Source organism: Epinephelus moara, chromosome 10, assembly GCF_006386435.1.
Source record: "Epinephelus moara isolate mb chromosome 10, YSFRI_EMoa_1.0, whole genome shotgun sequence".
Classification (NCBI taxonomy): Eukaryota; Metazoa; Chordata; class Actinopteri; order Perciformes; family Serranidae; genus Epinephelus; species Epinephelus moara.
The window spans coordinates 22,922,805-22,945,801 of record NC_065515.1 but is presented as its reverse complement, the minus strand read 5'-3'; the positions used below and the strand labels follow the sequence as shown (position 1 = coordinate 22,945,801).

At 41.7% G+C, this 22,997-nt stretch overlaps 1 protein-coding gene across 1 annotated transcript in view; it reads right to left on the bottom strand.

Moving 5' to 3' along the window:
• Positions 1-22,997, bottom strand: part of agbl4 (AGBL carboxypeptidase 4) — a 389,306-nt gene that overhangs the window by 339,733 nt on the left and 26,576 nt on the right. The window contains exon 3 of the mRNA XM_050054625.1: positions 16,303-16,427. Within this exon, the coding sequence (XP_049910582.1) occupies positions 16,303-16,427 (125 nt within the window). The remainder of the gene's footprint in view (positions 1-16,302; positions 16,428-22,997) is intronic.

Genomic DNA, 22,997 nt, shown 5'->3' with positions numbered 1-22,997 from the left:
TTAACTGGATCGTTTTAACAACAGGGTGCACTGGTTTCATTTATTTTTATTTTTATTTACTACAAGATTGCTCTGCTGGTTCACATTGCCTCTGATACAATGAGATATGTATTTTTATCATTTTCTTTCTATGTAGTTTTACTAGGGCTACCCCCAAATAGTTGACAAAATATTATTCGACCAGAAAGGTCATTAGTCTGCAAGGTTTCATTGGTCGTTTAGTTGCATAAAAAATTAATAAATAAATGTGCAGCTCTATTAGGAGCTGCACCTTGTCAAAACAAATCAAAACCTATATGACTGGACCATGTGGGAATTTAATTTGAAAGGACAGACACAGGATGTGGCCACGCTCAGCAGTCAATCAGGAGTCATGCTAATTTACACGGCTGGTACCTGCGGTTATTCCACAGGCTAGTTAATAACATGTCGGGCAGGAAATCCAAAGTGTGGGATCATTTTGAGAAGGTGAAGGACGAACCCAAGGTGATATGTAAACTCATCTTCATTGGCCGACTACAAACATGACGTATCATCTGAAACATGGAAGTAGCTACATGCCCATTAGCCACTTAGCAAAATCATTACTACTTTGCCGACAGTGTCATTAACAGGCGGCTCGCTCAGTGTGTGACGTGCACTTGTAGATAAAATATAGGCCTATATTAATGAGGGTTCATTTGTACGGTTTGTATTTCTCTGTAATGTAGCACAGTGTTAACAATGTTACTGATACTATTCTTTCTCACACCTTCAACTCAAACCATTGTGTTGCCCCACCCAAAATATATCATTTAATAATTAAATTAATATCATAAACATGTGGGCGACTAGTCGACTAATGGCCCTAAATGACGACTATTGGTCAACTAGGAAAATTCTTAGTCGGGGGTAGCCCTACTTAGAAACCATACATATTGGTCAAGCTTCCCCTCAGGACCAGGCACTGAACTCTGAACTCATGAACACAGTTGATGCTTGCCTTCTGAATTTTCTAACCTTTACACAGTTTGACATGGATATCAAAAATCTAACACATGCCATATGTGCAATAATCATGTGATTGTTATTTGACAAACTCTGTTTTAAATCTGGTGACATACACAAAGTTTTTGGTTTACCATATTTGTGAAGTAATTAAAATGCAGACCTGATGCTGCTGCACATTGTATGCTAGAGCAAGCCTTGCTGGTTAATTGCAGTTGAATGAATAAAATGCATTTGTACTGTCAAAAATAATAATTCCACGGATAAACAGTGTCAAACTAAATGGGATTCTAAACCCATCTCTAATGGTGGAAATTATTCACTTTGCAGGATACTGATGCTATTGTGTGTGAGTGTGTGTCTGTGAGTGTGTGTCTGCTAGTGTGCCCATCCATAGCAGGTTACCACCACTGAGACATGAAACATTTATAGCAGATGTGACCAAGGCATCAGAGAACAGGAAGTTGGATCCCCCAGGGGCTCTGACTGTCACACACACACACACACACAGGCACAAACACACTCACACACTTGAGCCAACCAGCCTGAATAATCGCTGTTTTGTTTTATTGACATTCAGCTTCTGGATATATACCTGCAGGCACCAAAAGCGGACAGAACACACACATACACACACGCATTTGAGACCACAGTCTTGATTTATGGTGGTGCACAGTGCTGACACCACCTACCCCAGGTGCTGCAGGAGATAGAGCTCTGCGTGAGCCGCAACCCATCACACATACACACACGCCACACACATGCTGTACTCTAGCTCCAAGGCCAGCACATTATATCATACTATATGAGTGTATTAGTGACAGAGCATGTACGCACTTGCCACTAGAGTAGCTATAAATGTCTCAACTCACAGCATGCTCTTTGGGCCAGCATGCCACCAGCAGCTAGCCCCCCACCCAGTGTCACTGACAGCGCATAGAGTAAATTAGCCCAACTGGCTTGACCTAACCACATGGGGTGTGAGCACAGTCTGAAAGTGTGTCCCTCCAAAAAAACACATCAAATCAGCACTGAAACAACCCTCAGCAGCCAACACTCACCACTCCCTGCTTCTCGGCTTCTGGCTTCACACATTCAAAAACAATAAACACAACAACAACAACACCAGAGAGGTACATTATTTTACATCACTATGATGATACGTTTAAATATATATTTGCAACAGAAAAGGTAAAAATTGCCTTAAATTGCTGAATATCTTTTTTTTTTAATAAGAAAGAACCATTTCTATATTAATGAACTGCAGAGCTTGCTTTTTTGCCTCCCTGGAATCAAAGGGACTTTTGCATTGTAGCTTTCACTTTCACTGCATGTGTCCAAAAGTAAACTGAGAAATGACTACAAAAAATAAAATCCAACCATGTTAACTCAGCAGCTGCATTATTCCAGCAACTAAAAGACCAACTCAAGTAATGATATCATAGTTCCTAAGCTCAAGAATGGCCTTCTATAGCCCAGTGCTGAGCATGCTGGCGTTCTGAAAGCAAAAGAGGCATGAAGGGTGAGACATGTAACATAACATCATCATCCTTGTGTGCAACATAAAACATAGACAACTAGCGATGCTTTCTAAACAATAACTAACATGACATAGCAATAACAATCATTTACCGTCCCTGTTATAAGGCAGTTGATCTTGTCTACAGCTCATAGGGTAAAGAGCTCCCCGACCTAATTGTCTCCACAATATGCGGACATTTTCGGTTTGCTGTTCTTCATTAGCTACATGACTTGCCCACCATACCTATAAAATTAGCCCCCTTCACTCCTTGGTCCGGAAGTGGACACCTTGAAGAAAACTCAAAGTTTGCGTTTAGCTAGTCTCTATATACAGACTCTACATTCAGTGAATGTAGAGTCTGTAGGCAAACCCCGGATCTTGCCTCCGGAAGAAGAGCGGAAGAGCCCTGGTTTCCAGTTGTAGGCTGTTTGTAGTCCGCGTGATATTGACCAATCACGTTTGAGCCGGCTGCAGTTGTTGCCAGGTTAAACGGTCCGTGCGGTGAACTAACGAGGCGGAACATAATTGGTGTCACTGCAAACTCTGAAAAAACTCTCCATCGCAATGGTTCAGCATATTTACTTATATATAAATGGAAGTCAGAAACGGAAGTTCGCCTCCTCCGCCCAAATCAAACCTGAATACCAAAAAATCGGGGGTCTGCCCCCAGAGGCTGTATCAGACGCCGAATATAGCCGATGGGTTCCGAGAATGGCGTTTAGCTAGCTACGAATTAGGAAAAGATTAAACGACAGGTGGTTAAGGTTAGGGTCAGGGTATGGGTAAAGGTTACATATTATTACTTATAAGGTCAAATAAGTCTTCATGTACATAAAGTAAAGTAAATGAGCAGAACCCATTATTGCTACATTTAGCCTCATAGGTATTCACTACAATGTCCCATTGTAGAAGGATTCATAGAACAGTCGAGTTGGTGCATTTGTCTTGTATTGGTGGTGGCCGTTATTTGTAGGGGCATGTTGCACCCATCCTGCCGGCTGTCCCTTTTACACAAACGTTGACTCTGCACAAGCTCAACTGCTGGCTTAAAGGCAAGACAACTCTGTCCCACCAGTTCACAATCATACCTTTTATACACAACAGTGAGGCAGATTAACGGCACTACAATCCTGCTTTGAACAGGCAGTGTAAATGGGGTTTGTGATACGACACTACTCCTCCTGGACCTCTCTCCATGTGCAGCAGGGTCCAACAAATACATTATTTGACAGTTCAATATTAGCTCAAGATTGAGTCAGACTTCTGTTTGTGCTTTGGGTCCACCAATCCTGCTCTTCAGCAACTATCTGACAGCATCAGCCTGGGGGTGGGATGTGACCCCACAATGTAAGATGGAGCAGGGGCCTCTAGGTCTGTCTTCATCCTCAAAGCCAATATATGCACATTTCTGCGTGCTGCTCTGCAGGGTTGGGTAAGCCTGCTCAGCACATGCTTACAGAATTGGCCCAACTAGCCCCACTAGCCCCAATAGTGTACGTGGATAGCCCCAGCTCATACCTCTCCATTATGACTTCAAACACATGCACAATTCATTTCTGACAAGGATGTATTCATCCCCTGTAGTGTGTGTAACATTATAGAGTAGAGTTGTACATACTAATCTAGTCTGTCTTTTGATTTGATTACATGAACACTAATTAGAGCCAGCAGCATCGAAATCTAATCAGTTACACGGTTTGGCCGAGCTCTAGATGGGGGATGAAATCTTCAAGACGGTGGCAGAACGGTCAGTTGTTGTTATTGCTGACTAAAGACAGCGACTGGAAATTTAAAAGAGCCATGTTGTGAGGTTTAGGAAGAAGCTCAGATGGAAGCTCAGCCTGCAATGAGATAAAGATCATTGACATAGCTGAAGGTTTTTATTTTTTTTAGTCCAACTCTAACTACTCCACGATCCCTGGAGAATATCAGGTCTTATTAAAATTTTACAAGCAACAGAAAGAGATGTTGTAGCAGAGCAGTATGAACACTAGATGAGAGCTGAAGCTCTGATCTTTTCATTGATGTGGTGTCTCAGTCACCATACAGTAAGTGGGAATGGATCTTGAAGCTTAAACGGTAGACACTGTGATTCAGATGAATTCATCCTGCCAGCTAATGGGAAGGGTAGATTGTGGATTGTGTTGTTTGTTTACTGGAGAAGTGTATCAATCACATGCTATGGCAAAGATAGCTCATAAAATATTCTGCGAAGATCTGGAAGCAAAGTTAGTCATTTATCAATAGCAATAAATCAAAGAGAATTTCACGAGTTTAATGGCTGTTTCTTCCTCACCACCGCTGGCATATTTGTGTATTAATAATAATATTAATAATATTCGCTACCACTCCTCTTATCTAATCTCCCTCTATATTTGTTTTCTCCCTGTAAACTTTGATACTCCTCTTTAAATATTCCCTTCTACTCATAGTTTTGCAACTTAGCAAGCAATAAGTTGTTGCTCTCAGCAATCACAGACTTTTGAAAATGGTGTTATGTAGTAACAATATTGAACTTTAGCAAATGCCTAATTTTGTATCAAAGATAGACAGACAGGGATAGATAGATAGATAGTGAATGAAAAAGAAGGACAATGCACTACAACATTGCAGGCATTCTCATCAGATGGTGCATATTAGAATAGTAGCTCGTCAGCAGCCTCCCAAAACAATAAAACAGCAGTCGACAGACAGCTTAGCCCATCAGCACACTGTTAAATTACAGCCATCAGCACCCCCCTCCCCCCCTCTGGATCTAAACTCTCATCTCTAGCACCAGGAGAACAATCTGCAGAGTAATTAGCCTCCACCAACAGACAGTTACAGAGAGAAGGAGGACGTTTGGCTTGATTAAATTATTAAACCACACAAACAAAAAACAAAAGCAGCATCAAAGAGGCACTGCGGCTCTCCTTCAAAGCTCCTCGCTGTTCCCTAAATACAGAATACAGAGAACGTGTTCTCCCAAGCCACTAGTTGGCATAATTAGCTAAATGTGTGCATTTGTGCATGGGTGTGTGTTTGTGTGTGTGTTTGCTGTGATTGGACCCATTCCTCCGACTGCTATCTAAAATAACCAAGTGGTTAACGACAACATGATGCCAGGGAGGCCCCCCCACCCCCCATGCCAATGTACACACACATCACACGCGTCTACACACATACACATTAAACAATACTCTAATTACAACATTTATAACTCCCCCTTGCCTCCTGCGTCTCTCCAACCCCCAACCCACAAATCTGTGAATCTGGAATTGAATTTAGCCCAAGTTGAGGGCTGCGCTGGCATGAAAAGACTATTTGATTAGAACGGCAGTTGTTTCATTTGTGGTGCAGCAGATTGCAGAGCCTCTCTATCCGGTGTGCAATCTGTATTCATTACTCGGTGTAAAAGGATGATCCATGTCCTGACACCGGGCTCATCATTTCATGCAGATGCACAGCAGCTCCATGAGGCCCTTACCAAGCCACCACACCATGCCTCCCACTGAAACCTCTGCTAAAATCTTCCACTTTCCCCAAGCACACCACGCTCTCCCTCTCTCCTGCTTTCTTTTCCCCTCTCCCAATGCTAGCATCTCATCTTTGTTTCACTAATGATGTTTTGGCTTCAGATGAGGAAAGCTGTGACAAATGTGTGACTGGTTGGTGGGATTAGATACTGACACAAAGACATTTTAAATTTTCAGGTCAAACTAGATAAATTGCAGCATGTTTGCTATTGCCACTAATCAACATAAACCAGCAATACTTAATTCACAAATGCTAAAAAATTGGGCAAAATATTCTTAACATGATTACTTTTTTGAGTATTCCATTTGACTGTACCAGCATTACAGGTAAAAGAAATGTTTGAAAAAAAATTGTTCTTATTCTAACAAAACCTGTTTTCCGAAGAGCCATAGATATCTCAAAAGAACAGTTTACAGCACCTCACTCCTCTCATTTTTCTCTCTCCCCTCTTTTTCTGCCTGCATTCACTACCCTCACCCCTTTCTTTTTATTCCATGCTGTGGCTTGCAACGCAGCTCTTTCTATTCAAGGACTGCAAAGGCCTGCTGGCACCCTGCCACCACCGGCGTCCAAGTCCGAAACTATCAAAAGCCACACAGCATTTTAAATGGCAAGAAAATTTTTTGCCCTATATTTCAGTGTGTATGAATTAGTCTGTGCTAGCGCTGGGGAATATATTGCCATCAAATTTATGATATGAAACTAGAAATTGGCTTATATTTTGGATATCTTGATACTGTGGGTGTTGTCTTTTCCTGGTTTTAAAGGCATAAAAGTAAAGTGATGTCAAATTCTGAGGTTACCAGACTGTTCTAGCTGTTGCATTATTTTCCTTTACCTACTCAGTCATTGTATCCACCTTACTGATGATTATTTATCACCAATAGTCAATCCTACATTATCATCACAATATCTATAACTATTGTGGTCTGATTATCTCCAGCCCTCGTCAGCACTCGTCTAATTCTGCCCTGATTCCATGTGTTATGCACCTGCAGCCACAAAAACACCATACGTTCGCCAACACTCTCTCGCGCACTTGACTGCTCTTTGCACTCTGCGCCTTGATTCGCGAAATTAGCAGCTAGAGTCCACTTTGGCAGCATCTCACTCCACCATACTGTTGGGCTCCGAATGGATGGCCCACTGATGACTGTCCTGATGGGCACACACAATCACACAACCCCTCTACAGATGTTCCCTTGCCAGCCAAACATGTCACAAACTACAAGCTGTTTCGTGACATATCACGAAACAAAAGCAGAGGTCTCAAACTTGCAGCTCATATGCTGACTCAACTGTAGGCGTTTGTTCTTTCATATTTCGTTTAAAAAGCACTGTAAGAGACAACTGTGGGAGATCAAGAAGAGAAAGCGTAGTGTTAGACATTTGTATTGTATTTTTAACCCTACAAGTCCCTGGAAACTGTAAGAGCTCTGCATGAGTCTGCTGTTTGAATAAAGTGAATCCAAATGCATAATAAAAAGTGTGTCTACTTTATTTCAAAACATACCCTTAAGCTCTGTGCCTCCTTTTTAAAGTGAATCAAGCTAAAAATAAGGCAATGAATTTTGATAAGGAACCTTGCGTCAGCAGAGATAACCCAGGGAAAACTCATTTTGCTATCAGGGAGACAATTTCAAAATTCATTCAGTGCTGTTGTCATATCCTTTTGTCCATGTCATTATGAAGTGATCTGGGGAGCACCGGCTTTGACAATAAGGAAGGATGCCTTAGTTCGCTTTAACAGAACAAGGTCACTAACGATACCCTACGCTCCCTGACACAACCGTCTGATGTCTTGTATGTCTTTCAAAACCACACAAGTCTTTGCACAACTTCCTTCCCCGGATTGAAACCAGGATCCTAAACTTTCTGGGCCTGTGTGGTGTGTTTGTGAAGTGAAATAATCCCTTTGGCAGAGTCACACAGAAGCCAATGTCTCTCCTTTGGAGACTGTTGAGAGGGGAAGCTTAAAAATGAACTTCCAAAGAAGAGGAAGACCACAAGCACAGGATACATGCCTATCTACCTTGTGCCATATGCTGCAGAGGCAGGAGGGGAAGAAAAAGCAATGCAAAGGACAAAAAAATGACATGGCCAGCCTGAGTCTTTTAGACAGACAGGGCAAAGAGACAAGCAGACCTGTTGACAAGCATGTAAGTGGGTTTGTGTGTGTGTGAGTTAAACGGCGTGCATCTTTGTAAGTGTGCAGAAGCCCTGCCTTGTGTATGTTGCTGACAGTATGGGTAAACCTGATAAAAGTGCAGGAGTCTAATCCTAAAGCTATATATCCAACAAGCCCCCCCATGGGCAGACCCAATGTGGCCCAATGTGGTGAATCCGCCACCAACCAGCTGTCTGCAGTGCACACTGAAGGCCACGCTACGCCAGCAATGATTAGCCCACGTTCATCCAATGGTTCTCGCAGGAGACCCGCCTGTCCTCTCCTCCCTCTGTCACTGCTGAAGGACATCACAGCACAGACATGAAGGAGCACAAAGGAAAGGAGGGATGAGACAGAGGTGGAGCAGACAAGGGGGAGTGGAGTGTCCCTACACACTTCTGCCAACCTGAGAAGACCGGAAGGAGCGGGGGTGAAGTTCAATGTGTTGATCCACACAGACGTGACTGAGACAGGCCCTCTGCACCAGAACATTGTCCAGAGCCGATGAAGCAGTGAGCTCAGATAAGAACCTCTATTATGCAGGCTGGCATTGATGTTACACACCACAACCAGCAGCTGACTTCCCAGAAGTGCCGCCAACGTGCTCTATTTAGGATGGGAGGGAAATGTATTGCTTACACGAACAAGTCATTTCTCGTAAATACACCACCACTCCTCCTCCTCCTCCTCCTCCTCCACCTCCTATAGCCTCTCTTCCTGATTCTGTCTCTTCTGTATGGAAAAAGAAAATCAATGTGCATCACATCCATTACCCTGCTCTTGCGCCGCTCTCTCCCTATCTCTCTGTCTCTCACTCACTTTCCTTTCCTTTCCTTTACTCTTTTTCTCTGCTTTAGCACAAGACATCAGCATATTAATGATGTATCTTTCAAACTGATAAGTAAATTACACATTTAGAAAATGACACATTGTAGAGGATGTTTGAAGGCCTTTTAAACCCAATTAGGCATTATGACATGTGATATCAGATAGAATTTTGCACTCATTTATAAAACTAGTTTTAGCCCAATCATATTGTGTGAAAAACAGTCGCTGCATAAAACATAAAAGTAGAACTGGTTGAATAGCTTCACCAAGACATGATTTATAACAGTTCTGTGATCGTTATAACATCCAATTTAATGTTTAACTTTATGTGCCATCCTACTTACCCCCCCCCCCCCCCCCCCCCTCCNCCCCCCCCCCCCGACACATTGCATAACATCACTGCTGATGAATTTAAATAGGTGAGAATCGTCTGAAAGAGTAAAGTAATGACAGCTCTTTAGGGATTCTAGGTAACACATGGGCTATTCTGCTTCAGTTCGTCCTTTTTTCCTGATTATGGAGAGTAACCGCCCTGCACTGTGCTTTCCCTGGACAAGTGAGGCTTACAAATCACCCCTGCAGCAGTTGGAAGAGCTGGAGGAGTTGAAGGCGCTCGGCGCAAGGTTTTACTGCCTGTCTTCTATGAATGGCTCCCTGAAGGCTCCTATGATAATAGCTCACAGCCGTGCCCTTCACGGAGGCTGACATCAAGCACACCCCTACAGCAGAATGGAACGGCATATCAACTTACCCAATGGGGTGTCATATCAACTCATCCAATGGTTTCTGGTCATAAGATAGGCAGAAGTTGAAATGAAATTGTAGTAGCTGGAACTTATATGTCAAAATTCACTCAGTTTGGACACTGGGTGCAAAACTTTTTCGAAGGTCCCATGTGATTGAGTTCTTGTTATTTCTCTTCAAAGTAAATAGGACAGCAAAACAGTTTCAGAGTCCTGCCCTTCTAGTCTAAAATACATTGTACATGAATGATGAAGTCAACAATAGTGAAACTTCAACATGCTTGGAAAATTCAGATTTGTTTACATCAGCGAAGACAGGTAGATCAGATAATATATTTATGTTTCCAAAAGGAAAGATAAGCAGCTACCAGGATGGAAAAAGCACCCACAAATATGATTGAAGCTTATATGACTCCATATATCAGACTACTGTAAACAAACAATTCATTTTCATCTTTGCTGTTACAGTTGTACCTCTGCTCTCCACCTGTTTCACCCTGTCTAAATGTGTTTTCTGTTGTTGAATGAAGTGCAAATTACTGATGAAAACCAAGTGAACAATGCCAGTCTCAGATATCTTTTATGTATTCAGACATAAGCCTGAATACATTCAATCCAGCCAATCCAAACAACTGTGCCAAAGAAGCTTTAGACTCACAAACCTCCCTCCATAGAAGTGGGAACACACACAGAGGAATACACTATAAGTAACATTTGCTATGTAGTGCTGAAATGACGTTTCGATTAATAAATTAGTCAGTGACATTTGTGATGACTTTTTGTTTGTCATTAATCAAGTAGACAAGACTAAATCTACAGCCACACAAGCAGCTCTGTGAGGCTGTACTTAAAGAAGTATTTCACTGCTGAAAAGATGGTCTTTTATAAAACTGGGCTGTCTGTGTAGAAGTAGAAACATGCAAACACTTTTGAAATTGGTGCTATATGACCAGAAAAAGGGCTGTGGCATTTACATTTGCTCAAGAGGTAGAAAATGTGCAACTACCAGAATTCACTGCGCCGCTTTGGACCAATAAACACTACAGCTGATGGGTGACGTAATGCAAGCTTGTCTGTTCTTACATAGAAAGCAACATGGCAGCCAGCTGGTGACAACTGATCTCATATTACACAATTAGTTAAAATATGTTCCTGAGAGGGCGGCACGGTGGTGTGGTGGTTAGCACTGTCGCCTCACAGTAAGAGGGTTCCCGGTTCAATCCCGGTTCCCGGTTCAATCCCGGGTGTGGGAGCCCTTCTGTGCGGAGTTTGCATGTTCTCCCCGTGTCAGCGTGGGTTCTCTCTGGGCACTCTGGCTTCCTCCCACAGTCCAAAGACATGCAGATTGGGGATTAGGTTAATTGATAACTCTAAATTGTCCGTAGGTGTGAATGTGAGCGTGAATGGTTGTCTGTCTCTATGTGTCAGCCCTGCGATAGTCTGGCAACCTGTCCAAGGTGTACCCTGCCTCTCACCCAATGTCAGCTGGGATAGGCTCCAGCCCCCCGCGGTTAGAAGATGGATGGATGGATGGATGTTCCTGAGAACATTTAGGCAAGAAATAGGCGATACAGTAACAGAATCTTGGTTTATATTTGATGAGCACTGTCTAGTTTTACAGTTTGATCTGAGTTGGGTATGCAGAGTTGGTTTTTGAGAGCGAGACAGAAAATAAGAGGGGTAACTCTCTCGTTCCGCTCATGTACTTTTTGTGTCCATTGTGCAGCAGTACAATCTGTAGTTTGAGCAACAACCCCAGAACAAGGGAGCTGGGAGATGAGCAGGGAGATCTGTACACTGGTAAGATGGAGGGACGTTTACCATAGCTCATTTACACATACTACTCACACTGTTGTGATACAGAGCTGGTTGAAAATCACTAAAGTATACTTTTCAGCACATAGAGTTTTTCTCAGTGCAATTCAATAGAACTTTATTTATTCCAAAGGACATTCTTGTGCCAGAGAATGCTTCAAATTACATTAACAAGAAGTACAGTAACCACAAAACACTTATATCCATCAATGATTTTAAGGGCATCATAAAGATGTGGTGACCATGACATGTGCTTGTTTTTCTTGAGAGGCCACTATGTTTGAAGAGTTGTTGTTTTATTGTGGATTTTTGTGTTATATGTTGTGCTTGTTGCATTTTAAATGTGTTTTGATTGGCTGCTACCTTGGCCAGATCTCTCTTGTAAAAGAGATTTTCAATCTCAATGGAACTTCCTGGTTAAGTAAAGGTTACATAGAAAATAAACAAAACAACCAGTGGGTTCCCTGGGTCAGGGTCACTCTCTGGGCCCGGTTTTACAAATAACAGTGTATTAAATATAGACAAAAAAATATACAAATATACAAGATAAGATGTGTTTTCGAGAAGCAAAAGCAAAACCAGTGCCTAATAGAGTCACAATAGGAGTAAACTAAGTACAATGAGTTGCTAAAATGAACTAAAATGCTAATTTAAACGCCAATATTGCTAAATGCTAATGTCAACATGCTAATATTTACATCTAGCATTTGCTAATAGCAGTAAGCAAAAGGTACAGCTGAGGCTGATTGGAATGTCATTACTTTTGCAGGTATTTGGTCACAAACAAAAAAGTAATTTTTGACCTGATGATGAAACTTGATGAGGAGTCAGAGGATCTTAACGTTAGTGTGATTCATTCTGAGGGGACCATGAAGCTGTATGCCAAATTTCATGACAATTCTTCCAGTCGTTGTGACTTAACATGTATCTGCCTAAAAGTCATTTTCTAGAACGCACTGAGTTTGTTTCTAACTTTCATGTTTGTCAGAAAGTTCATGTGGAGCTTTGTAACAGATCATAACAGAATAAGTAACGTATGTAAAAAATAATAATGATAATAATTGTGTTATCATTAATATTAAGTAAAACACAGACTTAACTGTGAGGAAACATACCATACTAAACACAGATTTGATAGATGGGTGCACCTTCATGCCAAAACGGACACCAAAAAAAGCACTCTGCCACCCGATCTCTGTGTCCCTGTGGCCCAAACCAATTACTCTGCACAAGTATTTTTTGCAAAACATGTTCCCAAAGAAAATATGCCAAACCAAGCAAAACCTCAAATGGTGTCACATCATGAGTCCCCGGTCACTGCAACCAACGTCACCAGAATTGGTCTGAGCTTTTTGAGGTAAGTGAGTGGTTCGAAATACACAAAAAAGAAAGGACATACAAAAAAGAGACATTCATCCATCCAGCCATCCATCATAACCGGTGCTACGGTGAAGCCAATTTCCACAAAGCTGCTAAGCTGATTGAGGCAGACCAAATCTGTTTCACCAGCTTACATTCCTTCAAAATGGCCATCTCACTTCCAATATCACGGGCTTTTACTGTTCCCCATTCCCCTGGCTCAGGCTGAGAGTTAGCAAGGCTTAGCTGGATGAAACACTCCAACAGCCCAGTTCTCCCCTGGAACCCACTGATATCTCTATAGCACAGCCTCTCCTCACATAGCTACACTTAGTTGGTTTATTTACTCATGTTATTATTCTTCGTCTGTTTAATTTCTCCGTTTTATTTTTTGTTTCAAATCGTAACAGTATTACATCTATTAGGATGTAAACGAAAGATTGATGTGAAATCTGACCATTCCAGGCACACAGACACAATCTAATCACAGCGTCAGTATACACACACACACACACCTTGGCAAAATGCACAGGCAGCACTTAACCACAACACCTTCTACTGGAGTAGATTAAATTCACACAAGGCCTCTTTGAAGAAGGAAATTGGACAGATAAGAAACAGATTTCTATGAAAGAAGCTTGTGAGGGGGCCTATAGAGAGAGGGAGCGTGGAAGTGTGCGATGGAAATGTTTGTTCACCTGTAAGCTTGCTCCTGCATGTGCCACTGTACACAGTGCGATCATATACATGATACTTATCAATCTTTTGTCATTTACTGTGTTGTATTCCCCTCCCTGCTCGCTTTCTCTCTGTCTTCCTCTCACACTTTCTCTGTCATTTTGCCACAACAGCAAATATCCTGTTGGCCCAGGCTGCAGACTGCTGGTGCTGGTCTATCTGGCCCTGGGATCGATCCGGCTCCAAGCCGAGGCCTCCCATTCATCTCAGAGCCATAAAATGTGATTAGTGCTGACTACAGCACTGCAGGGAGATGGGCTGATAGGCCTGATAGCCTCAGATAGGCTGGGTTGGACACTCCACAGGAAGACAGCAGCAACAGCATGCTGTGGATTCATCCTTGCCTTTTTTCTTTTTCTTTTTTCTCTATTGCTTTCTATTTGCTTTTTTTTTGCTCTCATCTTTGTCAATCGCTTATACCCTCCCTCTTTCTACCTCACTCCCTTTGTCTTTATATTTAGCTGTCTTTTCACTAAACTTTATCTCTTTCTTTGTTTGCTTCATGTATGTGCACAAATCACACAGCAGCAGTCAAACTTAAATGCCAATATTGTTGGTTTTACCGTTTTCTTATCCTGCAAAGTTACATTCAAAGACCAACCCTTCATCCCCCTAAAGCCACATTCTCTGTATCCACATACAGTGTATCTCTGTGGCATGTGACCACCTCTGTCAGCCAATCACGGAGCTCAGAGCTTGCTAGTGGCAGAATCAAGCTCGAAGCCAGTGACACAAAGTGAGGTAGGGAAATAGATGACTGCCTCAATTCTGAGGAGAAACAACTTTGGTGGGCACAAATGTCTGATGTACCAACATCTGTTAGAGGACATTCTGGGAGATAGAGTGACAACTTGTATGTGTATGACTCGAGACTACTGACATCATGAGCTGACTTTAATGCTAGGCCATCCAACAAAAGCCCCTCACTAACTTTTTTTGTCATGAAAAACTGAACTTGTACCTAATATCTTCCATCAAATTTGGTTTGAATAAATATCCTCTTTATATATGTTATACATGAGCCTGTCACAATAAGTCTGTTATCGACTCATGTATATTAACATGACCTCAATCATTTTGCTGACCTCGATATTCCCATTGTGTTTACATGCATGTTTGTTTAGCCCAGGGGTCAGCAACCTTTACTCTTAAAGGCACCATTATTGGCCAAAAAAAAAAAGCCGTGAGCCGCAAAATATATTTGAACTAGAGCACTCTATCATCTGTTCCTTGTCCCATTATCAACCTTTCCTGAAAATTTCATCAAAATCCGTTCAGAACTTTTCGAGTTATTTTGCAGACAAACAGACAAACAGACCAACGCCGGCAAGACATAACCTCCTTGCCGGAGGTAATTAAGGTAACAGCCTATTAAGTCTAAATGAGCATTCATTAATATGATTTACTACAGGGTGGCTACTCTGCAGTGGGCTATTTGTAATTATTTGGTACATTAACTTTGCAGCGTTGATGGTGAAAGCAAATGAATCTGTCCACACACTGTTAAATTCTCTAATTTTCTCCGAGACTTTTTCTTCGTTGGATTTGGAATCCATAGCTAGCCTTGCTCGAGAAACTCTAGGCTAGCCACCGCTACTGAAGCTCTGCAAAATTTAGAGGAAAAAGCACCAGGTCGTAGACGTATTACGTACATTTTAGTTGATGAAACTTTAAAACATTTTTTGATTTGATGTATAAGCCCAAGCCCAAGGGAGCCACTGGAGAGTATCTAAAGAGCTACATGTGGCTCCAGAGCAGCTGGTTTAGCCTATTAGAAATATATAGAATAAACACTGGGATTTTACGTACCATTACAAGACTCGGGCACAGCAATTCTCCCTTTAATTTCTCTCAAGTCCAAAGACAAATAAAACAACACTTCAAAGATGACACAACACAGCTTACCGATAGCCTGGAAGAGGCACATTCCTGATAGTCACTGGCAACAAGCCAAAACGTCTTTGTAGTTTGTGAACTGCCCATTGGTCCGACAGCCCATTGGTCCAACATCCCATTGTTCCAACCATATTAAACTCATTGTTCCTAAGTCCCNGCACCGCGGACCGTCGGACTAATGGGATGTCAGACCAATGGGCTGTCGGACCAATGACATGGACCCTGTAGTTTTACCCTCCAACAACCTTATCCTCCACTCCGTAAATCTACTAGCAAAAGGAGCCAACTGCAGCACACCGGTTTGATTATGAAGCTCCACTAAGCTTGTCATTTAGTTAAGAGGCATCACTTGGTTTTGTTTTTGGTGGCCAAATATCTGAAATATGTCTGAATATTCTGAAGAATCAAAAGTTCATTGCCTTATTAGGCCACTATATCATCACTATGTTATTATATTATCATTATATCAGTGGTATAAAATAGTCTCAAAATGACAATAATATTATTAATCACAATTAATTCTGGGACAATATATACCATCCAATCAAAGTAGTTATCGTGACAGGCCCATTTATACCAGACCTATTATACCATGGTAGTTATTGTTTGATTGTGCCAATACAGCACCCTTAAAATGGAAGTCTGTGTGTGTTATGGAAGATGAAATTGGAAGAGAAGCTCTTCTTCATGATTAATGGTGAAAACAGAAAACAGAACCACAGCATGCTGACCTGTGTCTCGCGGACGTTCTCCACTGTGAAGTTGAACCAGACTCTGAAGCGGGGGTTGCAGGTGTCAGGCCGGATGAAGAGGTCAAACTCAAACTCACTGATGTAGTCAACACGGCCAAGGTTCCCTGCAGAGACAGCGAAACAGCTTACATTAGCATTAAGTAGAACTGAGCAGTCCGCAACACTGAGACACAGTTCACAATCAATGGAGTCAAAACATTAGAAACAGACAGACGGGCAATCACAAGACAAGACGATGCTACAACACAACACGGCCTCATTTCAAATTGAGGATCTCCTTTCAAAGACAGATGTGTTAAATCGATATGTCACAGTCAAGTGTCTACTAATAGGGCTTCACTGTCATGGAGGTCCTCTGCCCGGTTTATTACTTTATGTACAGTATCTGCACATTTTACTACCATGGCAAGTCTTTCAAGCCAAGACGATACCCACAGAGAGAAGAAAGTATGAGGAGCAGAAAGACCAACAGACAGGGTTGTTCCAGTCATCCATATCTGACACACAATATACTATCCACAGCAAAAAGATCCAGATGATCAGTGGAAGTATAATTAATCCGATGGGAACCATTTTCCTGCTTCCAATTCTCATAGCTGTCTATAAGATGACTGGGAAGTAGATGATTACATGACAAGCATTCTAAATATAGGCCTTGTCTGTATCTTTTGATATGTATGTGGACACGCATGTAGTGGAGACTCATATGGTGCATGCACAAATTAATGATCGTCAGAGTCAAAGCAAAAAGTTGAGGGGGAAAAGTTAGACGAGAGCGTGTTAGCCATCTTGTCGGAGCTGCACAGAAAAATTACGCATTGACAGCTTATTTTCCCTGAATGCCGCGCTTAACCCGATACATGAGACCTGTCAAGTCCAGGCAGCTGTTCAAGGGTTAAGTTCGCTGGCAAGCCAGGCAATCTGCGAGGCTCAACGTCCCACACAACTCTACATCAGGGTACTGTTGACCACCTGGTGGCAAGTAGAACCATAGCAGCAGCACGCACACACAGACACAGCTGATTATAGACAGATGGGCTAACTACCACACTGTCAAAGTAGATCCCTCTCCTTCTGCCATCGGACAGAGCTAATCCACTAGTCAGCTTGCGACACACACACACTCACGCACCACACACACTTTGCTCTGCTCTACTGAAGCTACCCTCAGAAGTGCTATCATAAGTTTACACAGGACTGCAGAAAACTACAAGGCGCTCTTACATATACACAACACCAGTAATACAGTTTGAAACTTTATATATAAAGCAGTATTTTCCTTTTATCAAACACAGCATGCAACAGCAACGCACAAGCAGTGAGAATGAAATTGCATGGGGTTATTGTGTAACAATGGGCTGATGACTGATCCGTATTTACATTTGAAGCCCATCCACCAACAGCTTCCGCAGCTAGCACTAATGGTGAGTGGCGTCTCATTCCAGCACACTGGTGCCTGGAAAAAAAATCTCTTTCTGCAGATCGCTACTCTTACTGTTAAGGGAGTGGCTGAGCTACGCTTAAATGTTCATCTACTCAGTCATAGACTCTGCTAATTCTACACTCTAGAAGCATACACAACATAAAGTCAGGTTATACAGACAATAAAAGACGGGCTGAGAGGTGTCAGAAGAAAAGAGACAAGAATTCTGTATGTTGATAAGTGACCTTTATCATGTTGAAGTTACATGTGCTGAGAAAGTATTAAGCGTGATTACCTTTCTGACTGTATAATGTTATTGTATGTCAGAAAAAACATCTGAGAAAAAGCTCTTTTCTCCTGTCAGGTTTGGACACAACATTGTGCAAATAATTTGACAATAAAATTGCAAAGTCAACTGCATGATCTACCCATTAAGTTAGCTATCTGTTACTTGTGGACAGGCACAAGTAGCCACTCTAAAGATCTACATGTGAAAAAAACCCATATAACCTATTAACTGTAAAGTGTAATTATCAATTAGCACATATAGTATTTAAGCATGGGAAAAATGTATATATATGAGAACGCTCAACATCATTTTCATATCATTAAACCTTGCCAAAGTACTCAAAATCAGAAGGTAGATTCAAAGTATGCTAAACTTCTTAATTTAGTGTTTAGAGAAACAACCTGTTTTCCAAAAAATACATTTTCTGAGGTATTTATGATTTCATATTATGTAAGAGTTTGACATATTTTAAAGGGACAGTTCACCCCAAAATCAAAAATGCACATTTTTCCTCATACTCGTAGAGCTATTCATCAGTCTAGATTGTTTTGGTGTGAGTTGCCGAGTGTTGGAGATATCGGTCGTAGAGATGTCTGCCTTCTCTCCAATGTCACAGAACTAGATGGCACTTGACCTGTGGTGCTCAAAGTGCCTAAAAAATACTCAACAGCAATGTCTCTTTTCAGAAATCAATGTCTCTTTTCAGAAATCATTACTTTCATTATTTTCTTTCCACCAAACTACACCCGCCAATTGTATCACTGCGCCCAAGGAAGAGTGCATCTACTCATGGACAAGAGGCTTGTGACAGTGCGTGATGTAAACATTGGCGTCCTCCTTGGCTGAGCTGTAATTTTAGCTAGCTCAGTGGTGCTAGGTGAGCTAACAGTAGGTAGTTCGGTAGAAAGGAAATAGTTCCTACATAAAACTGCTCTGTCTGTCTGTCTTGAGTAACCAGATCATGATTTCTGGAAAGAGACATTGCTGTTGCGTTTTTCAAATTTATTTTTTTGGCACTTTGACCATCACAAGCTGAGTGCCATCTAGTTCAATTATATTGGAGAGCAGGCAGACATGTCTATGGCTGATATCTCCAACACTCGCCAACTCACACCAAGGCAATCTAGACTGATGAATACCACTAGAGGAAAAATGTGTATTTTTGATTTAAGGGTAAAATCTCCCTTTAACTGTGTTTTTGTATGCAATGTGTTGTGTAAAATGCAGCCTTAATTTTCCTTGGGATTAATAAAGTATCTATCTATCTATCTATCTATCTATCTATCTATCTATCTATCTATCTATCTATCTATCCATCCATCCATCCATCCATCCATCCATCCATCCTCATCCTTCATTTAGCCAGGATAACAGTGAGCTCCCATATCATTTGCTGTGATATCATTACAAGGAGGGAGATGATTGATTCCATGTCTAAGTTACCATCCAGCTGTAGTTTTTCTTGCACGGTGGCTGGCGAGCTAAGAAGTGGCAGGCAGGCAGGCAGGCAGGGACCAGCATTTTGGCTGGTTGGCAATGCAATCTTGAGCCATTGAAAGCAGATAAAGCCAAGAGCAGGCAGAGTGTTGAACCAGACCCAGCTGCAGCTAGCAAGCACGGACAAAGAGAGGAGATAGAAAGCAGAGCAGCACCTGTTCCCACAGATGTGTCATCGAATCGATCATCTCTCATACCGACATCACAGCTATTCACAGAGCTGACACTGCCAAATACAACTTATTAGACCACGCTGATGATGGCCTCCAAAGGTCACCCCTCCTATCAGACTCTTAATAGCGCTATTCAGTGATAAAAACACAGCCACTCTGTAAGGTACTTTCATTATTTATATGGGAGCATTGTTTTTTGTTTGTTTTTTAGTATTTAAACTGAGTAGATGCCTTGAAACCAGTATCAGAAACCAATGCATTGATTTGTGAATCTCGGCTGTGAAAATCATCCTCACATCATTATAGAACTTCACTGCACAGTCAACTGGAAATAAACTGAAAATGATGCTAATCAATTTTTCTGTCTGATTGGTATGGCTGCACTGCAGTCACACCATGAGTGAAACTGCTGTATGTCATTAAGCCAGAAGAAGGTTTGACAGGTTGTTGCAAATGTTGCTCGAAAACGATACAGAGACAAAAACTGTGATGATAATTTACTTTGTTTTCAATCCATTTTCGCAAATCAGGGGCTTTGCTATCATTACTTATGATGGAAAGATTTCACAAAACATCACAGTAATTACCAAAGAAAAGCAGAGAAAAATATGCTGCTAGCTGGGTGCACAGAACAATCGAGTACTATTCATATAATTCTGAATGAACTGGGTGTAAATGAGGCCAATATACTGTGTTTGTCTTTGTCACCCCATGGGAATTCATCCACAGCAGAAGTCTTTGAGAAAAGTGTGACAAAAGAGTGAGGCCCTCTGGCTGCCTGCAGTTGCACTCACTCAGGTAGTGAATACTGATGTGCACAACCATCAGCAAATAACCTGCTTCTGTGTGCATGAGCTAGGTGAAGCTATACACTTGAATTCACAATTTCTTTAAAGAGAGACAAAATAAATGATTTTCTGACTTGATTCGGATGTGAGTTTCTTTGATGTTTAATCTTAAACTGGGAGAAAATAAATAAAAACGGCTGTATGGAGGTCCCTCCACCACACATCTGTCAAGATCTGTTGGCAGTTTAGCAGAGCTGAGCAACACATCCTGCTTTCAAATCCTGCTCACATGAAGAGATGGATAGATTACTGAACAGGCCTACTGGGCACAGGCCCAGGGGCCCAAAGTGTCAGGGACCCCTGGCCTTCACTAGCAAAATGTCACTCAAATGAATAAGTACTGACCAGGAAGAGACTAAAAATGACCACAGAGACACAAAAACTGACCTTTTAAGAGACACAAAACGACTAATGGCCGGTATACACTGTGCGACTTTGGGCTGTCCCAGATGAAAGATAGCCATCGTGGGAGAAACGTGGCGATATCTTTGGTTGTGGCTCTAAAACGGTGGTCTTACGTCGCACTGTGAGACAGGTTCAAGGACAGCCGTTGTCAACATCTTGCGACCAAAGATAACCTTAGATTAAATTCTGACAGTGTCAAAAATTTAGTATGACTATCTCACAGTGTGACAGCAGCTACGACCTACGTCTACTAATCAACCAATAGAAATGCAGCACGAAATGACACAATGGTCACCGTGACACTGGCGCTAAACCCAACCAAATGATCGCTTGCCATGGAGGTAAAACGAACAAAAAGAAGTCTGTGGAACTCCCAGAAAGAGGAAAGTTTGGTGGAGCTGTGGCAGCAGAAGGCTTGTTTATTTGATGTTTCCGCCAGCTGCTATCATGACCGCGAGAAAAAAGACACTGCATGGAAGGAAACTGCGGAGGAACTGCAACTTCGAGGTGAGCAAGCTACCTATGGTGGCGCAGATGGATGACGTACGCTGATGCGGTGCACACTGATGACGTTGCATACTGACGTACGTCGTAACCTGCGATTCAGTAGTAAATGGCCATCGTACAATCTGCACACATCAAATTTGACTTCGTACCAAAGTTTATTTGATCCACATCTCACAGTGTGTCATGCAATGGTCTTGTAAGATTGCTAAAATCGCACAGTGTATAGAGGGCATAAGACATGCAAATGAACCACAATGACGCATAGATCGACTATAAAGAGACAGAAAAGACCTACAAAAAGACAAGGCCACTACATGGCAACAAAAATAATGATCACAAAGAGATGCAAAAGAACAACAAAGAGACACAAAACGACTACAAAGAGACACAAAACAACCAAAACAGACATAAATATACCCCAAAGAGACAATTTGACCTTTAGAGACACAAAACAACAAAGACATGCAAAGGAACTACTAAGAGACACAAAACGACTACAAAGAGACATAAAATGACCGAAAAAAGAAAAAAATAGACAAAGACATGCAAAATAATAACAAAGAGACACAAAATGACTTAAAAAACACAAATATACCTCAAAGACACACAAAATTACTTCAAAGAGACACTAAACAACCAAAAAAGGCATAAATATCCTTAAAGACATAAATTGGCCTTTAAAGACACAAATATACCTTTGAGAGATACAAAATTACCCATAAAGAGACACAAAATGACAACAAAGACATGCAAAGGACCTACAAAGACTCAAAAACGACTACAAGGCGACACACAAAATGACCACATAGAGATGCAAAAGAATAACAAAGACACAAATATACCTAAAAGACACACAAAATGACTTCAAAGATACACAAAACAACTACAAAGAGACACAAAACAACCAAGAAAAAGACATAAATATACCTCAAAGACACACAAAATAACTTCAAAGAGACACAAAACAACCACAGAGAGACACAATATTACCACAGAAAGAGACACAAAACCACAAAAAAGATGCTGACAACTACAAAGAGATGCAAAACAACAACAAAAAAGAGGCAACCCGCACAAAGTCTGTGTGTCTTGCTCCTGTGTAGGAGAGGTGGTGGGGCCTTTTGCACATCTGTGCCCAGGGGCCCAATCTTTCATAATCCGCCCATGCATGGAAAGGGCAGGATTAAAAGAAATCTTTTAATGGTACATAAATCTTGTCCTCCAAGGTCTGCTAATAATTTTAAATTCCTACTTTGAATACCTTCACAACAACCTATGCATGTCTAATTGATTGAACTCCCCAAAAAACTAATATGCATACAATCATGGTACCACTGTTACTGGTCAGGAGAAGCCAAAAGATAGCGACCAAACTCATGTCTATCTGACTCTGCTCGTGAATACTGTAGCATGGGTAGCAATAGACAGCAGCCATGGGCGGCTGGGTTATTGAGCCAGATGCTGGAAGGCCTGACGTGAGAGATGGCTGCAGCTTCCACGTTAGAATTACATGTTCAGCCCGCGGAGCAGCG